Below are 27,162 nucleotides of genomic sequence, written 5' to 3' on the forward strand. Positions count from 1 at the left end.
TAGAATGTCCCTTAATTTTGGCCTGTCATGTTTTCTCTGCATAGTCCACTGACCCAGCAATTCCACTAGTAAGAATTTATACAGATATATTCCCACATATATAAAATGAAGGATGTTGGGGGTTTTCACTGGAGCATTTCCGTAACAGCAAAACATCAGAAACACCCTAATGTCTACTAGGAAGGAACCGGTTAAATTAATTGTGGTGTATCAAAAACAATGGAATGCTTCCCAAAAATAAGACAATTTAACAGCTATTTTAAAAGACTGATAAAGTTCTTTATGTATTGAACTTCAAGAACTGTCAAGTGGAAAAGCAAGGTGCAGAAATGCTTTGCAGAAATAATATGCTCCCAATTGTCTATAAAAGTAAAGGGGAAACAGGTAAGTATCTTATCTTACTTCTCCTGTACCCCAGCCCCAGAAGCGTGAATGGGAACACTGTCTTTTACCATAGTAGCATAACTACTTCAGAATATTATTCTTCTAGAATATCTGGTAATGACCCACTCCCACAGTGAATGACTATGGAGGTTGTGCTCTTAAACTAGGGTCTCATCTGTTTAAAATGGGAGAAAGATATAAGTGAATAAAGTTATCAAGATGCCATTTTTAAGAAGTAAATCACTACATGGGGGAAGGACCAGGAGCCTACAACCAAAGGGTAGGGACCTAGACTATCCAACCACGGTCAATTCCAACTTTCTGCCTCTCAGTTTCCTGGTGAGCAAGGTAGGAACAAATACCACCCGCTCCGCTAACTTTAGTGTTTGGTAAGGATTTTGTAGAGCAAGTCTTCACAAACTATCTGTGCCATGATCATTGGCTCAGAAGATCTCCAGTTTCTTTCCAAAATGTACTACTTCCTTCTATGACCGAGAAATCTGGCAGTCACATGGCAGAGAACAGTCTTCTTCTAAATTTCAAAATGAGCTACAGACAGCTTTCTGATGGCTCCTGGGAATTATGTAAATCAACATGAACTATTTTCAAAAGCCTCTCACTAATCCTAACTTATTAGGAATTTGCTTTACAAAATGCCTGGCCTCTCAATTCTCCCATAACTCATACTAGTTTCCTTTTAAATTCAGGTCATGCTTTACAAGGTGCTCTCATGCCTATGATTTCATGTAATGGTGTTTTGAATTAATAAAAGAGATATTATCTTCAATCTCCTTTTACTGGCAAGGGAACTGAAGGGGCAGAATTGGGTCCAGGAAGCCAATCTACTCAATGTTTTCAATGCAGATATACAGCACAGAGCTCAGAACCTCATCTGGGTTCTAAGGGCTATTTTCTCAACTTCCGATGTGTCTTTTTTTTTTTTAAGATTTTATTTGTTTATTTGAGAGAGACACCACAAGTAGGCAGAGCAGCAGGCAGAGAGAGAAGGGGAAGCAGGCTCCCTGCTGAGCACAGAGCCTGATGCGGGGCTCGATCCCAGGACCCTGAGATCATAACCTGAGCCGAAGGCAGAGGCTTAACCCACTGAGCCACCCAGGTGCCCCACAACTTGCAACGTGTAAGCGAGAATTTAATCTCTACCTGCAAGGGATGTCTGAGACTATTAAGGCATGTTCTCTTGTAGAAGCTAGAAAAACTGCAAGATAAGATAAAGGAGGTTTAAAAAAAAAAAAAAAAGATCTCACCCCCTCAATACTGATTTGTGTTGAATGGGGCGGGGGGGGGGGGGCAGTGGGGTGGAGAGAGATGATCCAGCCCAGCCAGACAATCTAGGTACAGAGGGGCCAGCTGGGCCTGCTCAGAGCCCCTGGGTCTTGCTGCCAATACAAGTCTGAAAAGGCTCTGCTGTTTTTCAACTTACTCACTGGCCAACAACATGCTGCAAAACAGATGCTCTCACAATGACAACAGCAACATTCCATGGACCAGTGAAAACATTTAGGCATGAAAGTGGATCAGAGATGCAAGCCTGGCTGGGTAACAGACACAGGGTTCTACGCTTCAGGCCTGAGAAAAATCAGTTAGGACTTTAAAGAAATCACACTGACAGCACAACAACACATCTAAAGCTCATTTGGAAGCCGATGTACAAGAACAGACTCAATTCAGTTGGTGCTTCCCGGCATTACTGTTGACTGTCTCGCTGGGCTTACTTGATTCGTATATACTTTAAATCAAAAAACGACATTCTGGACACCTAGGGTGGTGTCAAAGTGTACTCCATGGAGCACTATAGGGTAATCACCTACACGGTCATCAGAAGCACGTTGCTGGGCTCTGTTCCCAAGCCACCTGAGTCACAACTATGAATCTGGATTCTAACCTGGTCTATTTTATCACACAAGGAAGTCTGAGAACCAGCATTCTGGACATATGACATTAGTCAAAACTGATCCTATCAAAACTGGACAAGGACAAGTTAGGACAAGTTACAGAAGAAGGAAGAAGACTCTATAGGCTTTCAAAACAGATACCCTTGGTATTACTGTGTATCTGTACAGGTGACAGAATGTGACCTTTTACTTGAAGACACAGCCAGCCAAAGGCTGAGTATGTGATGGACGGCCATGGATGGGGAAAATGGTTTATGTCTGAGGTGGTATCAAAACCATCCTCAATCAGCTCAGGGAGAGAAAGAATTCTCTTTGGGTATACAGTTGGTTCTCGTTATCTTAGCAGTTTTTTCAATAAAGCCCACTTCAAAAAACCACTTCTGGAATTCTGCAACTCCAAAGTGACTTAACCTTACAGAGTTTAAAAATTATTTTAAATACACGGGCTGTTAAGTCATAACTGTAGACAAAACTCACGAAAGAATTAACACATTCCACAAGGTGTGTGGGAGCCTCAAGTTCATAGACACCAATCAAGTGTTGATTAGACAATTTATACACTGCTTCTGGCAGAGCCAAGTCACTTTTCCCTAACTGATAATTACAAGTCCTATTTTAATCTGACAGTACTTCCTGAATTTTTGAATTGAGTAGAAAGATCCTAAAAGTTGTTACCAATGCAAAGGAGTAGTTATATCACATGATTTTCTGACCTTTCGAATATTTTCATCATGCTTTCCTCCCTGTTTGGACCTACCGATGCTATCTAGGTCATTATCCAGGCACTTCGCTCTCTAGCTGTCGGACCTTAGGAAGGTTACTTCACTTTTAAGCCTCAGCTTCTTTTCCTTTCTTCCTTCCTTCCTTTCTTCCTTCCTCCCTCTTTCTCCCTCCCTTCCCTCTCCTGTCTTTTAATAAAATACTAACCAGTAGACTTGGAGCTGAGTATTGCTGTCAGGAAAGAGCTGGCAGTCAGTAGATCCTACTGTCATATCCAGCTCATAATTTTTATATACACAGAAAAACAATCAACTAGTCCTAGTGAATTAAGAGTTCAAATCCTATTTGTGGCATTAAATAGAAACTATTAGGACAAATGTATAAAAGAGATGTGCATTGTCCAAACAGCTCAGTGCAAATGATATTAAATTTAGAGGAATGCCTGTGAATAGAGGAATTCCAAGGTTCTGAAATCTAGTTCATTTGACCAGGTATTTAAGTCTCAGTAGGATTAAAAACTTTAATAAAAATAGATGGAACGTCTGTAAAAAAAGATGTACATTAGCTATTAATTCTGATGGCTAAACACATAAAATACATTTTTTGGTATTTTATGATGAAATTAATGAAGAAATTAATTTCTTCATTAATTTAGATAAAAATTTTTCTTCATTAATTTAGATAAAAATGTGATTCTAGTGATTAACAAAAAGCAGTAGGAACTCCCAAAGATAATTTATGGTTCTCTATCATACTGGTTTTGATCCAACACAACTCAAAAAAATCAGAATGATATACGTATTCTCCATCCCAGAGGCCAAATGCTTGCTGCAGATATAGACCATTAAATGGAACTGTCATCTATTTCAAGAGCTAAGACTTTCAAAATGATCTAACAGCATTGTTAGACATAATTATAAAATATTTCCAAGGGAATTATAGTTCACCTTACTTTATTATTATTCAGTCTTAAAAACATGCATGTTATTTTTAAATGGTTTGTAGGAAAACATTCGTACACAAAACCACTGAGTATTATAATTTATAAGGATAATACCAACTTTCCCTAGTTACCATCTTCAATATAAAAGTCATTCATTCACTGGGGTAGTAAGTGCCAGGCACAAAGGTATCAGCAGGTAGAGCTGCAAATGTGAAAGAGATACTGTCTCTGAAGGGCTCATGGTTCTGGATTGTGAGAAGAGGTCTAGAAACTACCCAAAGAACAGAGTTTCTTGAAGGTCACAGTAGAAGGCACAATTAACTTGCTTGCAAGATTAGGTAAAACTCAACTGATGATATGATATTTTCATTAGGACTTAGTGAGGTACTGTAGCTAGGGAGAAGTTTAAGAAGCAAAAATAGAAAGGCAGTAAAAAAGAAGAGAGCATTTCAAGCAGAGAGGATATCATGTGTCAGAGAGGTATGAATGGACCCATGGCTGGGGTGTGAGGAGAGGAAAGAAGGTGTGAAGAAAGGCAAAGGAATGTCCCGACATCACGAAGCTGGGCTGAGAGTTCCAGTCAAACCATACATGGCAGCTAGAGGATATTTGGACTTTCTGCCAAAGCCCAAATGAAGTCACTGACATTTGTTAAAGATGTCCAATAGAGGACAGATGTGAGATTTATTTTAAATATGGTCCTGGTAGCATGTGGAGAGGACAGAAGCAGGCCTGGAGCAAGGTGACCTGTTGGGTGACCACTAGAATGTATCTGGCATGAGCAATTATGGGGCTTAAAATTAGAACAGCAGCAGCCAGAAGGCAGAGGAGGGACAGATCCAGATACTGCGATACTTAGAACACAGACTATCATGCAGAAGATGGAGGAAAAGGTGTGTGATACCTTTTGTTAGCTTGGGTGGTGAGTGAATGATGATGTCATTGCAGAAGATGATAAACAGACTTTGAGGAAAAGAGGCCTGAATGAGGAGACACTGCAGAACATTCAGGAAGCAAGGGGTTGGGGAGTCCGAAGGTCTGATTATACCACTGGCTCTCCTGGAGGCAGCTCTCCACTGGGCAAAACTCATCTACAGCTTGGAAGGAGAGAACTAGGATAATAAATCAGTGCATCATGACCCACAGGTTGTAGATGAAACCAGGGGAATGGAGGGGTAACAGCAGACAGTGAAACCCTCACTATACTCCAACCCTAAAGGGGTTAGTGAAATCAAGCAACATCTATGAAGACTTTCCCAAGTCATTCAACATAACCATAACAAAGACTAAGAGGCAAGATGGAAAAGTGTTTGACACGCGCTGAACAGATCAGAAGACACATAAAATAACATGAATGAATCGCAAAAGGATTTTTTCTGCGTGAAAAATATCAGACACAACATAATGCATGTTTCCATTTATATGAAATTCTAGGATACACAAGATAACCTACATGATAAAAATCAGATCAGTGTTTGCTTCTGGGGGGAGGGGTGGTCATTGACCGGAAAGGAGCATGGGGAGATTTTCTGGGAGGACAGAGATCTTCAATACCTTGACAAAGGTCTAGGTTATATACATGTTTATCAACAAGCATTCCACTCTATGTAAGTCATAACTTCACAAACAAGTCAAGATATGAAGTCATATAGGGGCGCCTGGGTGGCTCAGTGGGTTAAGCCGCTGCCTTCGGCTCAGGTCATGATCTCGGGGTCCTGGGATCGAGCCCTGCATCGGGCTCTCTGCTCAGTAGGGAGCCTGCTTCCTCCTCTCTCTCTGCCTGCCTCTCTGCCTGCTTGTGATCTCTGTCTGTCAAATAAATAAATAAAATCTTAAAAAAAAAAAAAAAGATATGAAGTCATATATATTCATATAAATAAAGACAAGAGAATATACAAAAATAAAAGCTCTGTCAAGGGTACCATAACTATGGGCTATTTTCCTCTCACTTTGCAATTTTAATTTCCACACGATGTCCTTAAATACAAAGAAACCAACACTCAAACACTTCAAATGCCCATCAATACTTATCAATTACTTGGGAAAATGGAAAGCATATATATTTTTTCCATAGTAAGGAGAAAAGAATCTCTGAAATGAAGCGATTTACTATCTGAAGACAACAAGAAAACACAAGACGCAATAAATACATGGTTGTAAAGTATTGAGGACTCCAGGGGCAGTGGGGGTCTTACGGCTTTTGTTCTGAGCTCAGTCGGGTGAACTTGGAAGAAGAGGACACTTGTCAGAGTAACCAGTAAGACAACAGGAAAGTCGGTCAATGGAGCAGACAGTTGGAGGCAGTTAGATTCCAAAGGTCACTATCACAGGCTCTACTTGGGTTTCAGTGCTCCTGAGTTTCAACTGTCCTTTATTACATTATTATTATTATTTTGTAGTTCTTAGTTTAGGAACCTTGCCTATAGTTTCATAGAGAAGAAAAATAAACAGTATCCAGTGGGAGACTGACAAGAGCCCCCCATTATTTTGGAGAGAAGTGGTGGACACTTGGATGATAGTGATGGTAGCAGATCTTTCTCTTCTCGAGGTGGCTGTGGCAGACCAGGCGCTATGACAGCTGCCTCATACATCTCACTGTTTTATCCAAGCTCCAGGACAATCCAGCCAAATACACATTAACTTCCTATCTCCCGTGAGGAAATTGGACTCAAAGAAAAGTGAGGCAACTCCTAGCTAGAACACGTGGACCCAATCCTACACTGCAGACTCCACATCGCAAGCCCTTCTACTGCGTCAGGAAGGGACCCACCATGTCTCACTGCCCTTGGAGTCGGAAAACAAACAAACACCCAACCCATCCTGAGGGATTTCTAATAGTATTTGGTCTAAGTACAATTCCTTCCTGCAGTGTAGTCCATGCCCCCCCAAAAGAGCCAATGTGGGTAATTACTACACAGCTATAAATTGCACACATGTGAATTCCTACTACTTAGTAGTAGGTAACACCTGGTGCTAGGCACTTCACAGTGAGTTACCTCATGTCATCCTCACGACTCCCCCTGAGCAGACCATTATTAGTGCCACTGAATAGAGAATGAAACTGCAACTCAAGACCTGTCACGTGACTTGCTCCTACATCACCCAGCCACTGAAGATTTGGACCCTGACAGTGTGACCACACAGTTTAAGCATTCTGTACTATTGCCTCAATTTTTTTTAATGAAATCTTTTTTTTTTTTTTTTTAAGATTTATTTATTTGACAGATCACAAGTAGGCAGAGAGGCAGGCAGAGAGTGAGAGCGGGAAGCAGCTCCCCGCTGAGTGGAGAGCCCAATGTGGGGCTCGATCCCAGGACCCTGGGTCATGACCTGAGCCGAAGGCAGAGGCTTTAACCCACTGAGCCACCCAGACGCCCCTATTGCCTCAAGTTTCAAAACTGCATCTCCCACTTCGCTATGTAACCCATCTTCTTTCATCTCGGCTCATGCTACGAACAATTCCTCTGGCAGTTTTTAGGATGTTCTTCCCGGGACTGTTCCATCAGAAGAACTATATAAAGCCTTCCCTTCTCTCCCCTCACGGGAGTGAACCATTCCCCAAATGCTTTCCATAGTTCCTTGGGCAGTCCTACCCCATGCAACAGGAGCAACGACACAGTCCCCGTCATCCCCTCCGCTGACTGACATTCGCACTGTCGTCTCACATTCTCCTGACCAGAATCCTCTACTTCCAGGTTCAGCCAGCTCCCGCCTGTGCGATGAACGATACACACAGGCCAACCCCCGCATCCGGACACTTGGCCAGCGGCAGGGAAACACACCAGGGCGCACTTTCCTCATCACAAAGGGAAGAAAAGGGGAGAACGGGTACTGACTGCCAGGCCACTTCCTGTCCTGCTCTGTGACCAACGGGAGTGCGGAGGACCTGGATCCCCATTCGGATCATTTCACCGTGCTCTCCGCTAACAGGTAAAAAGAGGATCCCCCATTCAAGCAGCATGAATGAGCGCAGTGTTCCACCTCTCCTCTCACTGGGGAGAGTTTGAAATGCGAACCAGCAGGTAGGCTCATCTCCACCTCCGCTGGGTCATAACCAACTCTGAAACACACACACAAAGGCCTCTTTCCTGACCTGCTCACTCCAGCTCCATTACACTATTTAAGGCACAGACAAAAGCAAATTAAGGTGGTCATCTGGGCGACCGGAAGGAGAGCAGTCTGGTTGACACGGCAGAAAGCCTCGAGCTGTGGTTTCCTTGAACTATTTCCCTAGAACTTGCAAGTCTTTGGGGTGCCGAAGTTCCATCTGTCTTAATGTCTTAACGTTACTTTTTTATAAAGAGTTCTTCATTTCCATAGCCTAAAATAAGGCCAGGAGAAAATGATGCCTCGGCCAGGTATTAAGAACCTGGAGGGTGAGCCAAGAGTTTGGGGTTGCCTCTCCTTGGCGGGTGGAGGGGGGAGAGGAACGCAGAGACAAGTCATGGCCCCACATTAACTGCTCTTTGATCTTTGTCTTCGTGGGGGTTGCGGGCAAGGGAAGAAAACCTTCAAGTCCGGCAAATTATATTGACAATGCTGAAATTCTGGTCTTGTGCAAAGAAAAATGGGCAGTTCCTTCTAGAACTGGATGAACACTGGCTGTTGCTTTTGCATTATTTATATGCACAGCCACTCACACTTGAAGAGGAGGCTGTAAGCATACACAGAAAATTGCAAAGGGCAAGGAACTCAGCCTTTTAATGAACAACTCCAGACCTGGCTGAAGAGAAAGTCGGAAGCTGATTCTCCTGGGCTGAGGTGCCCATGGCTGACTGGGGGATCCCAAGGCAGCTGGCTCACTCCAACACAGCACATGAGGTAGGAAAGGCAGTACTGCCTCTGTTGCCCAAACCCTGAGGACCCTTCCAGGAGAGACAAGACCCAAAACTGAGCGCAGCTGGGAAATCACAGCCCTGGGTAGTGGGTGCTACAGACATCGGAGACCCATGGCTACGGGAGGAACCAGGTCCTTATCCACCATAAGCCCTGTTCAACTTGTAACAGGGGCACAGAGGATGCCTTCTCCAGGCAGGCCACCGTGGATGCACACGTCCTTCTTTTCTATAGGCTCACTCCTCTCAAAGTGCCCCAAGCAAGTGTAATGTAGTTACTATTATCAGAAAAGGCATTTTCTCATCACTCTTTAACACAGAAAGAGGTTCAGAAAAAAAGTATGACAGGATTATTTAACAGGAACACATACAATTCCAGAAATCACTCTGCCCTGTCTTTAGGAAGAGCAATGTTTTGGTCATCAGAAGCTCTGCTAGGCTTAGTCAGATCAGTGCCAGGAATTCTGTGAACTGGAGGTCAAGCTGCCAAGATTCAAAAGAAATGTTGATAGTAAGTGTTTGCACAGATAGCAGAGTGGGACAGCTAGCCACTGCCAGCATGCAACTCCAGCCGCGACGCAGACAGGAAAACCAAATTTTCCAGCTGTCCCCTTGTGCTGTGAAACTTAGTAAAAACAAAACAAAACAAAAACCAACAAAGAAATAAAAAAAAAAAACCAAGCTCTTACCTAGCTCTCCTCGAAGGTTAACAAGTTCTTGAGATAGGTTTTTGTGCTGTTTCAGTGCTTCTTCCCGCTGCGGAAAACACACATCAAGTTACTAATGTTTTCAAGAGGGTCCCTTCAGAAAGGCACACATTCGTTATCACCAGGAAAATGAGACTCAGAATGGAGAAGCCAAGATATGAATCATTTAGACTAACAGTTTGAGTTGTTAAAAAAACAAACACACAGATGTCCCTTAGTTGTTAAGGAAATTCATGTTTCAAAAATCTTTATTTTCTCAGGTCCTCGTGAAACTTTCATTTGAGGCACTGCATGGCACTTTTAAAAATATTTACTTTGAGCCAGGCTTCACTGCTGATCCACAGAACCTCTCAGCAAATGCATACTTAAGACTTAATGCATTCTCTTCTCCAAGGGCAATAAAGCAGTAATCAGTTTAAGATAAATATTTAATGTTCTAAACGTATGCACTTATATGCACTTTGTCCTATATTTGCAAAAAAAAAAAAAAAAGTTTTGTTGCAAGGTCAATCCTTCTAAAAGGGACATACAAGTTTGTTATAAAGCTACAGCCAAAAACAATCCTTTAAAAAAAGACAAAATTAGATTAATTTTACTCAGCGCCACATTAGTTTTCTAAGGATTATTAAATTTGGGATCAGCTAGGATTGTAAGGCGACGTTAGAGAAACAAATCAGAGAGAATCAGGCAACTGTTTCAGTATCAAAAAAGCTATTATTTATACTGCAAAGAAGAACAATTTCCAAGTTCCCAGCAACTCAAAGAGATCACACACACACAGACACACACACAGCAATAGTTTCTTAAAAGGTAGATTCCCCACCACCAGGGATTAACTAAGGAAAAGGCAGAATTCAAAGCCCTCACTAGGATCACCCCGGACGGAGCTCCCGCAGCATCCTGCTTACACTACTGCAGAGATCATGAGACCCGGTCTTCTGCAGGCAAGAGCTGTGCTGCCATTCAAAGTGTCCCCCCCGCCCCGCCAATTCCAGACCACCTCTGCCTCGGTCCCTGATATCCTTCCAGAAACGCACTAGAAGCAAATACTAATTACCCTTGTTGCTGCACATGGAGGATAGAGGCACATTTTGCTGCTGGAGCAGCCCATTTTCCAGCTTCTGTCTCCAACTGTCCCCACCCCCCGCACTGTCCAAGAAGTGCACAGGTGGCCACACCACCCACCAGTCGGGTCTGCCTACATTCAAAGCTCTATCGGGAGGAGCGCCATTGGTCCTCGGTTAGCCTTACTTCGCGTCCTGCAGGTTACCGTATGCCTCTCTCCTGGCAGAAGCTGATTCTGCAGCTTCTGCCTTTGGCACAAGCAGCCGGCGATTACTTAAAGCCACAGCCCTTCATTTATGAAAAACGAGAGCCAGACATTAGACTGATCGATGGCCACTTACTTAAATATCAGCTGGTACAGTGGAAAGAAAAATGGACCTTCTCTGCCTGGATAATGGAGTTATTTTTGGATTTGTGAGCCTTTTTAGCCCCCCTCTTTAATTGAGGTCATTAGATTATCACACTTATCAAGAGAAAAGAAAAACTTGTTCTCTGAAACCTGTATACTGAAGAAGCCTATGAACTAGGTGAAGAAAAATCCAAGTGTGCGTTTTGTGATTTACAATTTAAAGTGACATTATCATGAAACGGATGGTGCTTTTCGCGAAACTTAATCTCAACGCTTAGAACATGGTCCACTGGTGTTAAAAGGGCAAGTGTGAAATGCTGATTTGGGACTTGAAGAGCAGACATCATCCAAAGCTTTTTTTTACTTTGTGGTGGTCTCTCACTAAAAGAGCTGAGAACTTAACGAACAACGTGCTAACGCGGTCATATGGACAGTTAATAGTGACTGCGATTTCAGGACACGTCTTCATTGAGTATGTTTTGCCATTAATGTATTCTAAATGCTTGATTTTTTTTTTTTAAGATTTTATTTATTTATTTGACAGACAGAAATCACAAGCAGGCAGAGAAGCAGGCAGAGAGGGGAAGGCAGGCTCCCCGCCAAGCAGAGAGCCCAATGTGGGGCTTGATCCCAGGACTCTGGGATCATGACCTGAGCCGAAGGCAGAGGCTTTAACCCACTGAGCCACCCAGGCGCCCCTAAATGCTTGATTTTTAAGTGCAGTATTAACTTGTTCTGAAATCACAAATCAGTGAATCCAGGTTTTTAAAAAATGAACAAGTCATGAGTTTTCTGATATAGAAATTAAGCCTTGAGGAAAATCAACCTGGATAAAATTGGGAGGAAAGCACATAAAAATACATATATTACATGCTTCTCCTGATGCCATGAATTTAAGCCTTAATTTTGTTTGCTTAGCAATTTAGTTCAAGTAAGTAATAGCAAGCTTTGTCACTCCACGTCAAGAAAACCTAAAGCTTAATAGCCACAAGCAATCCTGCAAAACATTCAGGACTTATTTAAAATTCACTTTCTAAGAGTAGTTAAATTGCTAGTAGAAGGCAAAACTGGCAAGAAATTAAATTACTTTTCAAACTTTCCTAAATGTGCTAAGTGAGGACTGAAAAACTAAGCTGACGTATAGTTTCCAGGAGTAATGTTGTGGAAATGCTTACATCCTAGCAGAGATACATACCACGTGATCCCTTGGCTTCTTAAAGAGATTTTTGGGGACAGGGAATTTCAGTCCATGTGAACACTTCCCCCAACTCTCCCACATTCTCTACCTTCCTTACTCAATGCCCAGAAGCCACCGATGTCTTCCAAGCTCTGTCAATCCGAGTACACAGTGACAGGAAGGCTGTGAGGTCACCAGCCAGTCTCTTGTCTAAATGAGTTGTTCCAAGGTTAGTCAGTTCTAATGAGTCTTGAATCTACCACACTTTCTCTATTAGTGCCACCTCCACCTCCACCGCAGTCCTGATCTCCACCAATTCATTCCTGCACTAGGTGAGAGCAACCCTCCACACAACCTCGCAGAGGGCTGCTAGGTTCATGTCCCATATTCTTTTTACACATAAATGCCCTCATTCGAAGAGTATTCCATGGGATATGTGAAAAAGAAACTTTACCCTAGTTCTAAGAACCTATTCCAGTCCTGTTTAGACTCTAATTCCTTCCTTGTTCTGTTCAAGTCACACTTGCCATGTGTCCCACCTTCACAATCTGGAAAGCGTGGTCTTTACCTGACCCATTATATAAACCTCAGTGTCAATCACAGTTACCGTCTCCTTCCCCTCAAAGCCTAGAGAAGACATTTATCTTTCCAAATTGGTTGGCAAGTTATTGCTATGAACCAATTAATCAAGGACCATTCCAGATGCTGGGTGAAACATGAAAGAAATTTAAGACATGATTCTTGCCCTCAAGAATCTAGGAACCGGGCCTCCTTGGTGGCTCAGTTGGTTATTGTCTGCCTTTGGCTGAGGTTATGATCCCCAGGTCCTGGGACTGAGCCCCGCATCAGGCCCTGTGCTCAGTGGGGAGTCTGCCTCTCCCTCTCCTCTGCCCCTCTCCCCCGCTCATTCTCTCTCAATTAAATAAATTTTTAAAAAGAAAAGAAGCTTGGGACCTAGGTAGGTCTAAAATGTCCATGCTCAATTGTTCAGTCATCACTCAAGGCAAATGACCTCATCTGGGGGGAAGCAGTACAGGATAATGGAAAAACCAAGGGCTTTAAAAAAATCCTATGTGAAATACCAACTGCAGTGTCCACACCATAATCTGTGTCAGTTTCTGCCTGACTCTCTTTGGAAACTTGCCCTTTAAGATACGTATCCTTTACTTGTAGATGATAAAAACACATTTTGTCACTCTGATACTGATTACCCGTTTCTTTTTATTCAGCTGCTCCCAAATCAATGTTTCTGTCCTATATGAGAAACTCTTTATAGTCTAGGTAACAAGTTTATTTAATCCTCTTTGTATTTTAACATGCAGAATTCCACACAATATGAAAAAAGAGGGAGGTAAGTATCTGGATAGAAATATGCTTTTCTACGCATGTGCTAAATGTATGAAGTGTTCCAAGGAAAAATTGGATTCACTATAATTTAATTAGGAGTCCCCTGGATACAGGCACTTAAGCTCTGGCTGCCGTCCCATCAGGGGGCCTGAATCTGTTAGCTGTTGAAAAGCATCCACAGCACAGTGGGTTTTGCAGAAAAGAGCCCTGTCGGATGGCTCAGATGTGTGCTGTCTCTGACCTCCTCCCCACCACTCACATGATGAATCATGTCCACTCTATTCTGTTCTGAGACATTTTTACTTATAGTAGACTGCTAGTGTCTTTTCCAAATTCACCTTATTTGGGTAGTACTTTAGGTTGGATTTCACACTGGCTGTTTGTACAGAACATTGCACAACTATACAAGGATAAACCGAGGTTGGGAACAAACTAAAACCAGCAACAGTGTGTCCTCCGGGAAACAGAAAGTGTGGTGTTAGTTTCCAGATTGATGAGGCACTTATAGAACTTATAGATAATGAACTATCATTATTAGATTTACAACAAAATGATAAGTCATAGTTCTAGGATTCCCTATAATCAATCCTTCTTATTCACACTCTAATGCTCTAAAACCATTTAGAAAAACTTAGCAATAAGATATGTATGTATATATAGATCAGTCAACATCTACCATCCATATCTACCTACGTGTACATCAATCAGTCAATCACTTCTATAATGGTATGAGAGGACCAAAGGGTTAAGAGGAAAATTGTTCTGAAGAATTACTTAACTTTTCCCCTGGTTATGTCTTTCTTTTCTGTTTTATAACAGTGTCCTGTACACATCAGGCAATCAGTAAATATTTGCTGATTGGTTTTAAAGAGCAAAGAACATTCACATAACGACTTTATATGTCCGTCTTTACACCTGGGAATCCATCCTCCCCATTCATTTGTTCGTTCAGGTACAAATGACACGTCTGTTATGTATAAAGCCCTGCCATAGCTGCTGGTGTGGGTTCCTAAGAAGGAACTAGACACAGATCCTGTTCTCAGTGAGCTTCTGGTCTTAAAAAGCAGAACGAGTGCAGATGGTTATCTGTAATATAAGGGAGAGAGTGACAGAGAAATCTAAGCGCTCCTAGAATCCAGAAGGTAGACTGAACATAGAGCTAGAAGGACCATGAAATAAAAGAGGGAGTTTGTTTTGTTTTGAAGATTTATTTATTTTAGGGAGAGAGAGAGAGAGAGTGTGTGTGTGTATGCGTACAAGCAGGGGGAAGGACAGAGGGAGAGAATCCTCAAGCGGACTGTCCTGCTAAGCACTGAGCCAGATGCAGGGCTGAGTCCATGATCCCGAGATCATGACCTGAGCCAAAACCAAGAACCAAATGCTCAACAGACTGAGCCACCCGGGTGCCCCTAAAAGAGGGAGCTTTTGTGCTGAATTTTAAGAAATTCAGTGGAGTCACAATTACATGGGCATTAAAACCTTTAAAGTCAGGTGCAAGATGAAATTCCCGTACAGTGAAAGTATCCCAGAAACTCAGTAAGAGTTTGCCCTGTTGTTGACTGACAAAACATCTGTCACTGTGTCCAATTGAGGGAGGTTTTTCCTCTAGTGTTCCATCTACTCCTTCTCCCACTGAGCATCTCATAAAGTGTTTGGTTTGTGTTTGTGGGTGAAGCTGTGTGGGAAAAGAGTATCTTGAAACCCCAGGAGCATGCAGACTGCGGAAGGTTCGTGCCACACGAGGGATTTGGTAACCAAAGGAAGAACAGATATGGGTCTTTCACCCCACATCCACTTCTGGGCCTTTCCTCACCAAGGACCAAGGAAAGCAGGCCTGCCTGATCTATTTAACTTGCATTTTCTACTTGGCTGTTTGTATAATGAATCCATGTGAATCCCATGTAGGTAGTGATGGGATGCTACTCTAAGAGCTGAACATGTAGGTATATTAGGGAGAAGAGTAGTAGCCCAGTAATGGTATTTGAACAAAGGATGAAAAAGCACAGGAAGTTCATAGGTGATTTTGAGTTCCTAGTGTCTTAGACCCAGGTGCAAGTCCTGGTCTTCCTCTAACTATCTGTCTGCTGATAGTCAAGTTACTTAACAGCTCTACGCCCCCATTTTATTCCTAGTAAATTCCAACTGGTGTCTTTGGATAACATTTAATGTCTAGAATTTCCTAAATATTCAACAAACATTATATCCCTCTTACTTCCCCTCTACCTCACTAAAGGTGAGGCTAAAAAGGCAGCTCGTGCCAAATTATAGTCTTATATTTCAAGTTATACCCCAGAGTCATCCAGAGGAAGTATAATGGGAGTCATGTATGTAATTTTAGTTTCCTAGTAGCCACATTTCTTAAAAGTTTGTAAGATTAAATTTTAATGTGTTTTATTTAACCCAGTATATCCAACACAATATCATTTCAAAATTATTCACAAAGTATCTTACACACTTTTGTCATACTGTCTTTGAAATCCATGCGTATATTTTAATGCTTGTCTGCATATCTTAATTTAGCCTTACTGTACTTTAAGTACTTGGTAGCTTCATAAAGCTAGTAGCTGCCATGTTGGACAGGTAGGGTGTAGACAATGGAGAAACCACTGAAGGTTTTAATCAGTACAGTGGAATGCTTTGGAAAGATGAATCTGTTAGCAGTGCTTGGAGTAGATTATAGTGAAGAGAGTGCAGGCCTAAAGACTAATTAAGAAGTTATCATAATCTATTGGACAGTTATCCAGAGTCCAAACAATGCTGGAATCAGTATGAATGGAAAAGTGGGAGCAACTCTGTGGGATGAGGGCTCACAGCACTTGACTCATCTCACATGGGAGGGAAAGGAGAGAAAGGAGTTGAATGAGGGGTTCATTAGGCTAGATATAGTAAAACAAAGTAATTGGTTTATCACAAAATAGACAAACTAATTGCTTCTGACATTTGATATTATGTCATTTCCAATTTCACTTACTTGGTTAAATAAGCCAGCTATCCAATTCCTTCCTTACATATTAAAGAGAAACAGAAGGGCTATATACTACTGTATATAAAAACCAGGTAAATGGGGCACCTGGGTGGCTCAGTGGGTTAAAGCCGCTGCCTTCGGCTCAGGTCATGATCTCAGGGTCCTGGGATCGAGCCCCGCATCGGGCTCTCTGCTCAGCTGGGAGCCTGCTTCCCCGCCCCCCCCCCCCCCCCCCCCCCCGCCTCTCTGCCTACTTGTGATCTCTCTCTGTCAAATAAATAAATAAAATGTTTAAAAAAAATGTTTCGGGACAAAGCTGTAAAATGTTCAAGTATTGATCTTAACTGTCTATTAGCGTGGTAACTTGCAAAGGCACAGACCAAGAGCCTGGGTTGACCAAGTGCCTCGCTCCCCTGCCCCAGGCTGGCAACTATATCACCATAGCTCTATAGGCAATGAACATAGGTTTGTTGGGCTGAGCTGAACTCCAGAATAAGCAAATGGAATGGTTTTTTTCTTGAGATGTTATGTGATACCCATCCTTTTAGACTGTGATTAAAAAATATTTTAAATATTTTAAAAGCCTGGGTAGCCCAGTGGGTTAAGCAACTGACTCTTGACTTCAGGTTAGGTCATGATCTTACGGTCATGAGACAGAGCAAGCCTTGGGTCGGGCTCCTTGCTCATCAGGGATCTGCTTGAGATTCTTTCCCTCCTTCCCCAGCTAAAGCATGTGCACTCTCTCTCTCTCTCTCAAATAAATAAATCTTTAAAAAAAAAATCTAAAGAACTCAAATATAGTCCCATCCCAGTGCTCTCCCTTAGGTACCTGCACTTTTTGTTGCTAGGCCAGTAGCATCCGTTCCCAGAAACTTGGTCTTCTTAAAGAATTCTAACTAGTCCCTGAGCTAACATCCTTGAAGAATGTCAGGGAAGAATAAGGAAGCAAAGAAAATCTGTTTTGCATTTGTCATACCACAAACTATTTTAGGAATGGACGGAAATTCTCAAGAGTCCCCAGACCCATACTGTGAGTTACCTCAGAAGTGTTCTTTAATCCACAAATATAATCAATCTCTTTTTTCAAAGCATTAAACTAAAGGTAATATGGAAAGCTGTGTACAGTTAGACAAAAAAATACAGTGCAAAAATGATAATGCTCATATAGGCTGGAGATGGATATAACGATTATCTCATGCCATTGTTGGTCTAAGTGATTCTGGAAACAGAAAGAAAGTAGTAGAAATGTTTCAATCCCAAATTTTTAGAGAGTGACTCAGGTATCAAGCGAGTTGACAAATTGGGTGAATTCTACCTGCTCGTACCATTCATCAACCGGAAAGTATTCCCAAGACAAGAGCATGAACACTGTCCCTCTACTGCCCCCCCTCACCTCAATGAGAAAGACTGTTAGAGGGCAGACATCCTTACCTCAGAGAGTAGATGCTGAATCACAACCGTTAATGCTTCAAACTTGGTATTACCACAGGAAAGAAGCTGCTTGAGCTGCAGGATAAATCCACTTTGGTTTTCACATTTTGTTTTATATTGAGCCAACTCAAGCGTTTTTTCAGAGGAGAGCACATCTGGAGATGTCTGCGTCTGGATACACAAACTTCTGGGATTCTTCTGCCTGCCCTTTTCAACTGTAAAAGGAATAAGTATACACAGGAAAATATGTGATTTTTTATAATCACTACCATCTGGGTTCAAAAACAACTAGATAAGCCACAGAAATGCATTTAAGCTATGTTTATATAAGGAAAGCATATGGATCAGAGCAGGAATTAATCAAATATCTAGATGTTTGGAATTTATAAACACAGACAATATCTTTAGCTCTGAGTTTGAAGAGATTTACATGGGGCAGAGAATTACGTATGTGAAACAAATAGATTTAGCGATCCAGAAACATGGGAATTATATGCAAAATAATATTCACATCATAGTTTCTAATTTTCTAGGTAAATTGGTACAGTAACGTGACTATGACAAGTCCTCTGACTCTATATTCCGATCACATATGCTGAGAGAAATATGTAAGTGATTGGACTTTCAGTGCCCTTCCCTCCTCCTACGCATTTTCTACAAACTTCTCATCCTTTCCTGCTGATGACCTGGTCATTACAAAGATTTATACTGCTGATGAGTCATTTCCTAATCTCTATTAAATCATTACATATACTGAAAATCTACTCACATTTTGCCCCTTAAGTTCACTGTTAAAAAGACTGTACTCTCCTTTTCTGTTTTCTATGAAACACAAGCTTTATTGTTTTTCCCCTCTCCAAGTACTAATAATGGCCTATGTATTTTGTTTAAGCTCATGCTAATGCTCCAAATCCAACTAAGATGCTTTGCTAAGTGATTATTCACTTTCTATGCCACGGTGTCCTGGGAATTACTCTATTTTAAATGAAAAACTGTTCAGTGTTGGAACTACTCCAAATGTCTCAGTCACTTTAAATATCAAACGGAATTGGAAGACCACAAAACACGCTGCTAAGCTTCTCAAAATAATTAGGCCAAGTAATCAAAACAAAACTAAATCTGAAAAAAAGATACAAGAAACTAAGAAAAAAAAAATGTTCCCTTGTTTCAGAGGCATTCCCTACGACATTCACATTCTGGGATAACAAGCCAACCTAAGAAAATTTTATAGATAGGAATTATTTTCTCCAATTTTTCAGGGGGAGGAAAACCAGAGTAATTTCTTGAAGGAGAATAAATAAACCTCAGTATTCATGCTCCACGAACCAATGACAAAAACCACTCAATCTACTCTTTTAGAAAAAAGGCTGGGGTGGAGGCTCTCATTTTCTATGGTACTTCCTATGGTTCAACAATTCAAATTTGCATTAATACTTGATAATTCACTGTTCTAAAATGACTAAACTATCTTCTATGTTTCAAAAAGACTTCAAGGGGAAAGTATTTGTCCATTAGTCTTTCTTAGTAATCATTAATAACTGTTTAGCACTAACTGCCATTTCCAAAGCAGATGAAGAAAGCAACCAAGTTCATAGTCATAGTATTAAAGTCCTGAAAGGAGAACTTTATTATAGACTCACATATTAATGAAATAATTAATGAAAAATATTTTGCAGTTTGTCCAAGTATCTGAAATTAGTATTCCTTTATTTCATGTCATTTCCTAAAAGGTCCTTAGGAGCTCTATTTCTCATGTAACATATAATAATTACATAGTGTTTTACTGCTCACTGAATATCCTCCCTTTTCCTCTCTTTCACCCACTTAGTAACTCTCCATAGGGAAAGCGAGGCTCCAGAGTGGGAAGGACCTTGCCCATGCACAGATGGCACCTATGGGACAGATTCAAAGTCAGAACCGAGGCCTCCAACACCCATTCTCTACCACTACGACCCACCTTGGAAAGTGGAGATGGGGTGGAGATGTAACAGAAAACTAACAACAATCATTTATGCGGTAATTGTAGTAAGATGTTACTTTATGCTTATCAGGCCTGTGTAGATAAACATTTGTGTTTTATATAAGTTTATACAAACAGAACAGCCAAAAACAGCTTTCAACCCTTTGACCATCTAGAATTTCCTGTAACATACTGCAGATATAAATTCATTCTCCTGACATATTGCTGTATGTCCTACCAATACTTCCTGAAATATTCATTTATTTACTGCTAGATTGCTTTGAGTTTATCATTCCTTGAATCCCTTAACGATGTTTGACTCTCTAGAATTTCCACGCTAATTAAATATCAGAGTTTTAAAACTGTTAGATTACAATTATTTTAAAAATCTGAGATATAAATATTTTATTCTAACATTTTTGAAGAAAGCATTCTTTAAAATTCTTGCCTACTGAGACTTCCAAATGAATTTCACTGGTCAAGTTCTAGTACATTACTTCATATGGAGATAAATTTAATTTATTAAACATTGTTTTTCCACCTTCGGGTTCAAAATACAGGTACTCCTTTTGTAGCACCAGATTTTATATTTTCCTTCAAATTATTTCTTATTCCAAAGTTAAGCAATAGCTACATATTATATTTGGTTTCTTTATAAACTAAATTTCTTTCACCATATTACATTTTTACAATTTACTATACTTAAAGTATTTCCTAGTAATATTATTTGGATAAATTACTTGGTATTGCTTATCTTTTTTCCTTTTTAGATGGTTAATTCCATCACTAACATTATTTTAAAGGAAACAGCTTTATTTTTCTCTTAGTGTGAGATTAGCTATGTTTCTCAGTGTACATAGATTTTACAATAAAACATCTACATCATGTGAAGAATCTGTCCATACTGTTTTTGAAGTGTTTAGGAAATACAGGTTGGATTTGCTGATTCTATATTAGGCTTCTGAAACATCATGGTTTTCAGTAGCTTCTATTTCACTTAATCCATTTTGTAAAAGGCTCTTCCTAAGCCACAGTGGCTTCAAATTCCTAAGACATACTCTTTTCTTTAATTATAAAACTTTTTTTTAATCATCTGAAATGTAATCCCTCCCCGTTTTTTTGAGGTATAACTGACATTTAATATTATATTAGTTTCAGATGTGTAACATAATGATTCACCTTTTTATATACTGGGGAATGATCACCCTAATAGTCTAGTTAACATGTTAGCACACGTGGTTACCTATTTTTCTTTTTCTTATGAGAACTTTAAAGTTCTCCTCTCTTAACTAGTTTCAAATACACAAGACAGTATTATCAACTCTAGTCCTATGCTGTACGTTACATCCCCATGACCTGCTTATTTTATAACGGGAAGTTTGTCCCTTCTGACCCTGTTCACCCATTTGACAACCGCATCTCACCCCCGAAAACAAACTTCATTTTTCTCAGATATGTCAGTCCGACAGTGTAAGCTGTTCCCCAGTTTGCTGCTGAGGATTCGGATGACTTAACGTCCACAAGCGAGATGGGCGACTGTACCTTTCCTTTATTATATTTTGATTGCTTTAGCTTTTCGTAACAAAGTGTCATCTGTGCCTATGAAGGTCCTATTCTCCATATTTTGGAATGGTTAACTGTGTCAGGACTCGTATACTCTCTGGAAGTTTAGAAAGCTCTCTAGGACCCAACACTGTATTAGGAATGCTGCGAAGATCGCTCTAGAATGAATGTTAAGTAGTTTTTGTTAAGGTACACCCCGGAAAACAACCGCTGGAGTCTGACCACACCCCAGTTGTGCAAGGTGCTTGGTGCTTAGCTGCTTTTTGTCTGTGCGTTGCCTGGTTACGGTCTCACCTGCAGCTGTCAGGCTAAGGGGCTAACTCTTGCCAGGGAAGCAGGGGAGGGACGGCACCTGTGCTCCAGTAAAAGCCAGTGCCCACATGACAGCTGCCTCTTCTCTCAGGCTTTCGTCACCGCTGGAGGACCGGAGTTTCAAGAGTCGGGGAACCCCTCGAATGGGCGTGAGCTCTTACTGATCCAGCCACGAAGACCTCAAATGCCACCTCTAGAACGTGACACTGCTCCGCCTCAGGTAGTGGCTGAAATTGTCAAACCTGTACATCACGAGGGTTTTCCAAGCAACCCACCAAGAATCGCAAGCAAACATTTAAAAAACAATTCAGGTCGGGGCACCTGGGTGGCTCAATGGGTTAAAGCCCCTGCCTTCGGCTCGGGTCATGATCTCAGGGTCCTGGGATCGAGCCCCGCATCGGGCTCTCTGCTCGGCGGGGAGCCTGCTTCCTCCTCTCTCTCTGCCTGCCTCTCTGCCTACTTGTGATCTCTGTCAAATAGATAAAATCTTAAAAAAAAAAAAATTCAGGTCAAGTCTGTCTGCCTAACTTTATACACTCAAACTGATGTTTAAGAACAATAAAAGCTTAGTGATAAGCCTTTTCTGACACATGCTAGCATCACCTGTTGAATTCATAGCTGGTCAGCAAGAATCTATCCTACTGAGAAGCCTACACGGGCGTGCAATGACGTTAACCGAAGGACTCCCGCAGCAAACTTGACAAGATCAAAACACAACCCAAATGTCCAGATAGAAGACTGGTTAAACAAACTTATGGTACAGTCATATAGTGAAATATCACAGCTGTAACAGAAGTAGGGCACGCGCTGTGGTAAATGAGAAAACCATAGTAAAGAGGACTGTAGACAGAATGCTCTGCTGTGTGATGATGAAAATATAAGAGCACATTTTCTATTTTGCTTATAAATTCATAACAAAATTATTTCATAATACACATACAAGTACTAACAATGCTTACCTTTTCAAAAAGAGAATAGGAACCAGAGAGGTATAAGATGTTCCGATATATTCTCCTTACTTTTTAATCATGGTGTAAAAATACCACCTTTTCAAAATTAAAGAGTATATATTTTTTAAAGGTGGTTAAATTGGGGGTGCCAGAGTGGCTCAGTCAGTTAAGCATCGCCTTCGGCTCAGGTCATGGTCCCAGGGTGCTGAGGTCCGGCTCCCTGCTTCTCCCTCTGCCTGCTGCTCCCCCCTGCTTGTGCTCGAGCTCGCTTTTGTGTGCATGAGCTCTCCGACAAATAAATAAATAAAATCTTTAAAAAAAAAATAAAGGTGGTTAAACAATTCTGAGCACCTAAATCGTTAACACTTAGTCATAAAAATATAATTAATCCATGTTTCTTCCTTGGGGAATAGAGACAAAGATCTAAATAATCCAGGTTTTTTCTATGTGACAACTCAAAATACATTCAGACTTGAGGAAACAAAACACTGACGTATTCTAAGAGCACAGGTCTTCAAAATTTAATGTAAGAGCAAATCAGCCAACAGACTGCCCTCTAGCTAGAGCTGGGAAATCAAGTTGTGGCCTCAATCTTCTGCTCCATATACTGTGCTCCCTAAGGACAAAATTGTGCCACATAGTAGCTGATGACCTAGTTTTAACATCTTTCCCCCCTCCTCACTCCTGGCCCAATTGAAGATCAGAGATGAAGAACCGCTAACAATGCTCAAAGCCAACATGCTCATAAATAGGGTACTTCATAACTAAAACACAGTTTCCATTAAACTCTACAGGAGCCATGATTTATAGGAAATTAAAAGATGAACCAAATTTATCCCTGTGTCCCCCTTTTTAACATGTTACTGTTTTGGTAATGCAGCTCTATTCAACCGGGTGTTGTACATAAGCAATGAATCTTGGAACACTGCATCAAAAACTAATGATGTATTGTATGGTGACTAACATAACACAGTGAAAAAATAAATAAAATAAAAAATAATAAGAATAGAAAAGAATTTATTAGACCCATTAACAGAACATGTGATTTCATAGAATCAACTTAGTCAGAAACCCTTAAAATGGCATATTTCCTTCTACATTGATTTAGACATTCGTCAACAAGATAATTAACAATATCATGTCTGATCCAATCATCCTGGGAGTTACCCTGATGAAAGGAAACCTCCATCAGGAAAACAAAAGTCATGAATCAAAGACATGTGCTTACTTGAAAACCAACTGTTTGTTAGCTTTGTTCCTTCTACTCTAAAGCCTCAGTTTAATACAGTTTCAAACTAGCCTAATGAACTTATTTATCATCATCCTGAGGAAGGTAGTTGGGTAAAAAAGGAATTGGTCCCCTTTTCAGGCTCTAGTCACTCAGGCACACAGATTCCCAGGTTAAGACAAAAAGGTTTTCGAGAAAAATTCAACCATTAAGACATGGACCAACTCACTACCTCCTGGAGACACATCCATCTACGGCCAAACAAACCATTTATTGAATGTGCTGGCTTTCCAAATAGTAAAGTCAAGTAAGAGACAAGACCTCAAGAACAGTTTGTCTTGGCTTCCACAAAATGCAAAACTATATACTGTGTTTAGTAACTAACATGCCTAGTTGGTTTTTTTTTTTTTTTTTTTTTTTTTTTTTTTTTTTTTTTTGCATACCTATTAACCTAGTCATTTGCTCACCAAGTATTTTTCCAAAATCTACCATGGTAACTTTGGTGCGTGATGGAAGGACCTGTTGCGGTGTCTTGAGGCGGGGAGGGGAGGCATGTAGAGAAGGTGCTGTTGGGCAGGCATGCATGAAGACTGCCAGCATCTTTGGTGAATCATGATTCCCTAGTATACATCTCTTTCTGTTCAGCTGGCACAGAATCCCTCTATCTGCACTGAAAACTAATATGTGTGGGGATAATAAAATACAGGTAATGAACTAATGGGTTGGACAGACAACCGATACCATTCTTTCTGCCTTAATGTGACCCAGTACTCCCAAAACCCTTAATAGGGACACCTATCTCATAAGTTCTTTCAGTCCATTTCCTAGGCATTGGCTGACGGATGCTCATGCCGGGATATCCCATGAAAACAAAGCATTAAAAGGAAATTATTGGGAAATACATGTTCTAATAAGAGGGAGGACCCAGTTATAACAATCGCCCAGATGTCTACTGTTCATTCAGTCAATGTCAATTGGCTGTGCTTCTGACAAACTGCTCCCTGCTCTTAAGGAACCTGCATGCATCTGAGAGGGAGAGGCCATCAGCAATGGCAATACGATTTGATAATTAGCTAACAGAACCACATGCACAGAGTGGTGAGTCCAGGTGGAGAAACACCTAGATCCGGGGCAGTCAGAATAAGGGTTCAGGAGGCAGAGTTTGCATGGCCATGTACACATTTGGGAGACAGAGAAGGAACAAAGGCCAGCAGAGGCGCTGGGGGACAGGGAGGCCCTGGATACTCCTGAGGTTAAAGCACAGTGAGGGGGCTGAGGCATAATCAGGGTGCTGACACATGTGCCACAGAAGGTTTTATCATGGAGGTGGCAGAGCGGGGGTCTGAGGGCACCATAAAAGAGAGGAGAGGAGCCCAGGGAGGTCAGGAGGAAGGCCCAGGAAGAGAAGCCATGGGTCAGCAGCAGTGAGAACAGGCAGGAAATGGTGTGTGTGTTTACGAGGCAGAAGAGGGGGACTTTGTGACAAGTTGGATCAAGGGGAGCCCAGGAGGAGTCACGAGTTTCCAGCTAGGAAATAACACAAGATGAGTAGACGAGCCCGTGGGAACGAGCGTGAGGGCGGAGAGAGAGGAAGCATCTAGTGTGGGACACAGTGAGGAAGGCGTTAGGACATTCTCTGAAACAGCTCTTCCTGCTCCTAAAAGGGTCCATTCTAAACTCACCTGCTCTGTAACACTCTCCAAATTTAATCACCTGCAGTGTCTTTTGCCTGAGAAGCAATCAGCTCTTTATCTTCTACTGTCCTGGATACTGCCCCTAACACACGAGTATGAACCCACACTTCCTACTTGCCTCAGTGGAACAGTAAACCCATGGTAACATGTGTCATCTCACCAAGATGTTTAACTTGTCATTCATGTCATCAATTATTACCTTAAATTTATGTAAACATTTGTAGTGTTCCTTTATTTGTTTACTCTAAAAGATAGTAATCACAATTTAGAAGCCACATACAATTTTTTCTAGCCTAGGCAGATATGGCATTTCTTTACATGAAACCATTCAAGCCCAGGAAAGTGACACGAAGACTATTAAAATTACCTGAGCTAACTCTTTTTGGGGTGGAGGGTGAGACTTTAAGACACCTCAACTTTTAAAATTTTGCATTACTGTATTTTGTCAGAAATATTTAGTCATTACCATATATAGTCAGAATTTATTTGCGATGGTTTGTATTACATGTAAAAGGGTTTTACTTTACATTTTAAAAGTCGGAGCATCTGGGTGGCTCAGTTGGTTAAGTGTCTGCCTTTAGCTCAGCTGATGATTGCAGTGTCCTGGACTGAGCCCTGGTCAGGCTCCCTGCTCAGGGGGGAGTCTGCTTCTGCCCCCCCACTCCCATGGCCATTCATGCTCTCTCTCACTTGCATGCTCCCTCAAATAAATAAAATCTTAAAAAAATAAATTTTAAAAGTAGATTACAAAACAGAAAGTATATTCATACTAAAAACTCCCATTTCAGAATAATTTTTTTCTCCAAAACAAAAAAAAATAAAAACAGCAAGAACAACAAAAAATCAGAACTCCACACTCGACCTTAACCATTTTACATGCACCTGGCAGAAAATAAGCAAATTTCTCATGTTCTTAAAATGGACTACAAACTACAAAGAAAACAAATTCATTACATCCAGAAATACTTTCAAGAAGATATTAACCTCCCTCGATTCACTGGTTCTCTAAATAATCTACAAATTCACCTTAATGGTAAGTTTATGAATTTCAGGACTAAAAGAGTATACAAATGAAACAGAACAAAAAATCTGCAAGTAGTACAATTTTCATCCTGTAGTATTAACAATTCTGAAGATACTGAATGTAAATTATCTTAATTGTAATCATCTAACATCAAAATTTCATCAGGTACAGTGGAATTTCATCAAAAAATAGAGGAAAAATCAACTTAAACAGGAAACAAGTATCTCTTGTTATACTCACTATATAAGAGCAAATTGGATAGGACTTTTCAGAACACAAGGAAAGGGATAAAATACATATCCACCAAGTTCCCACCAGTGTGAATGAGAAGCTGTTTCCAAAGACAGCTGTCATTGCTATGGGCTTTTCCCCTCTTATTATTAAACAAATTACCTAAAATATTAAATTCTAGCCTTCATGTGGACTTCTGTTTTGGTCTGAATGATCATTTTGACTTACCCAAATTAATAGGTAGCTAAAAAACTGCTTGACATCCCAAAGCCTGCTTATACCAACCGGTTCTTTGGATTTCAGCAATTGTGACATACACCCCCCCCCAAGGTGACTTTTTTATTTAACACAGAGAAGAATACAG

General features: G+C 40.9%; 1 protein-coding gene across 6 annotated transcripts in view; it reads right to left on the minus strand.

Annotated features, from left to right (window-relative positions):
• MTUS1 (microtubule associated scaffold protein 1) overlaps positions 1-27,162 on the minus strand; it is a 168,305-nt gene that overhangs the window by 17,569 nt on the left and 123,574 nt on the right. For 5 of the 6 annotated variants that reach the window (XM_047716237.1, XM_047716250.1, XM_047716244.1 and 2 more), the window contains 2 exons: positions 17,837-18,051; positions 9,485-9,551 (listed from right to left, as the gene is read on the minus strand). In XM_047716237.1, coding sequence (XP_047572193.1) covers positions 9,485-9,551; positions 17,837-18,051 — 282 coding nt within the window. Of the gene's footprint in view, positions 1-9,484; positions 9,552-10,559; positions 10,693-17,836; positions 18,052-27,162 lie in introns of those variants that run through there. The other variant, XM_047716264.1, reaches the window with a different exon arrangement.

The sequence above is a fragment of the Lutra lutra genome, chromosome 2, assembly GCF_902655055.1.
Source record: "Lutra lutra chromosome 2, mLutLut1.2, whole genome shotgun sequence".
NCBI classification, from domain to species: Eukaryota; Metazoa; Chordata; class Mammalia; order Carnivora; family Mustelidae; genus Lutra; species Lutra lutra.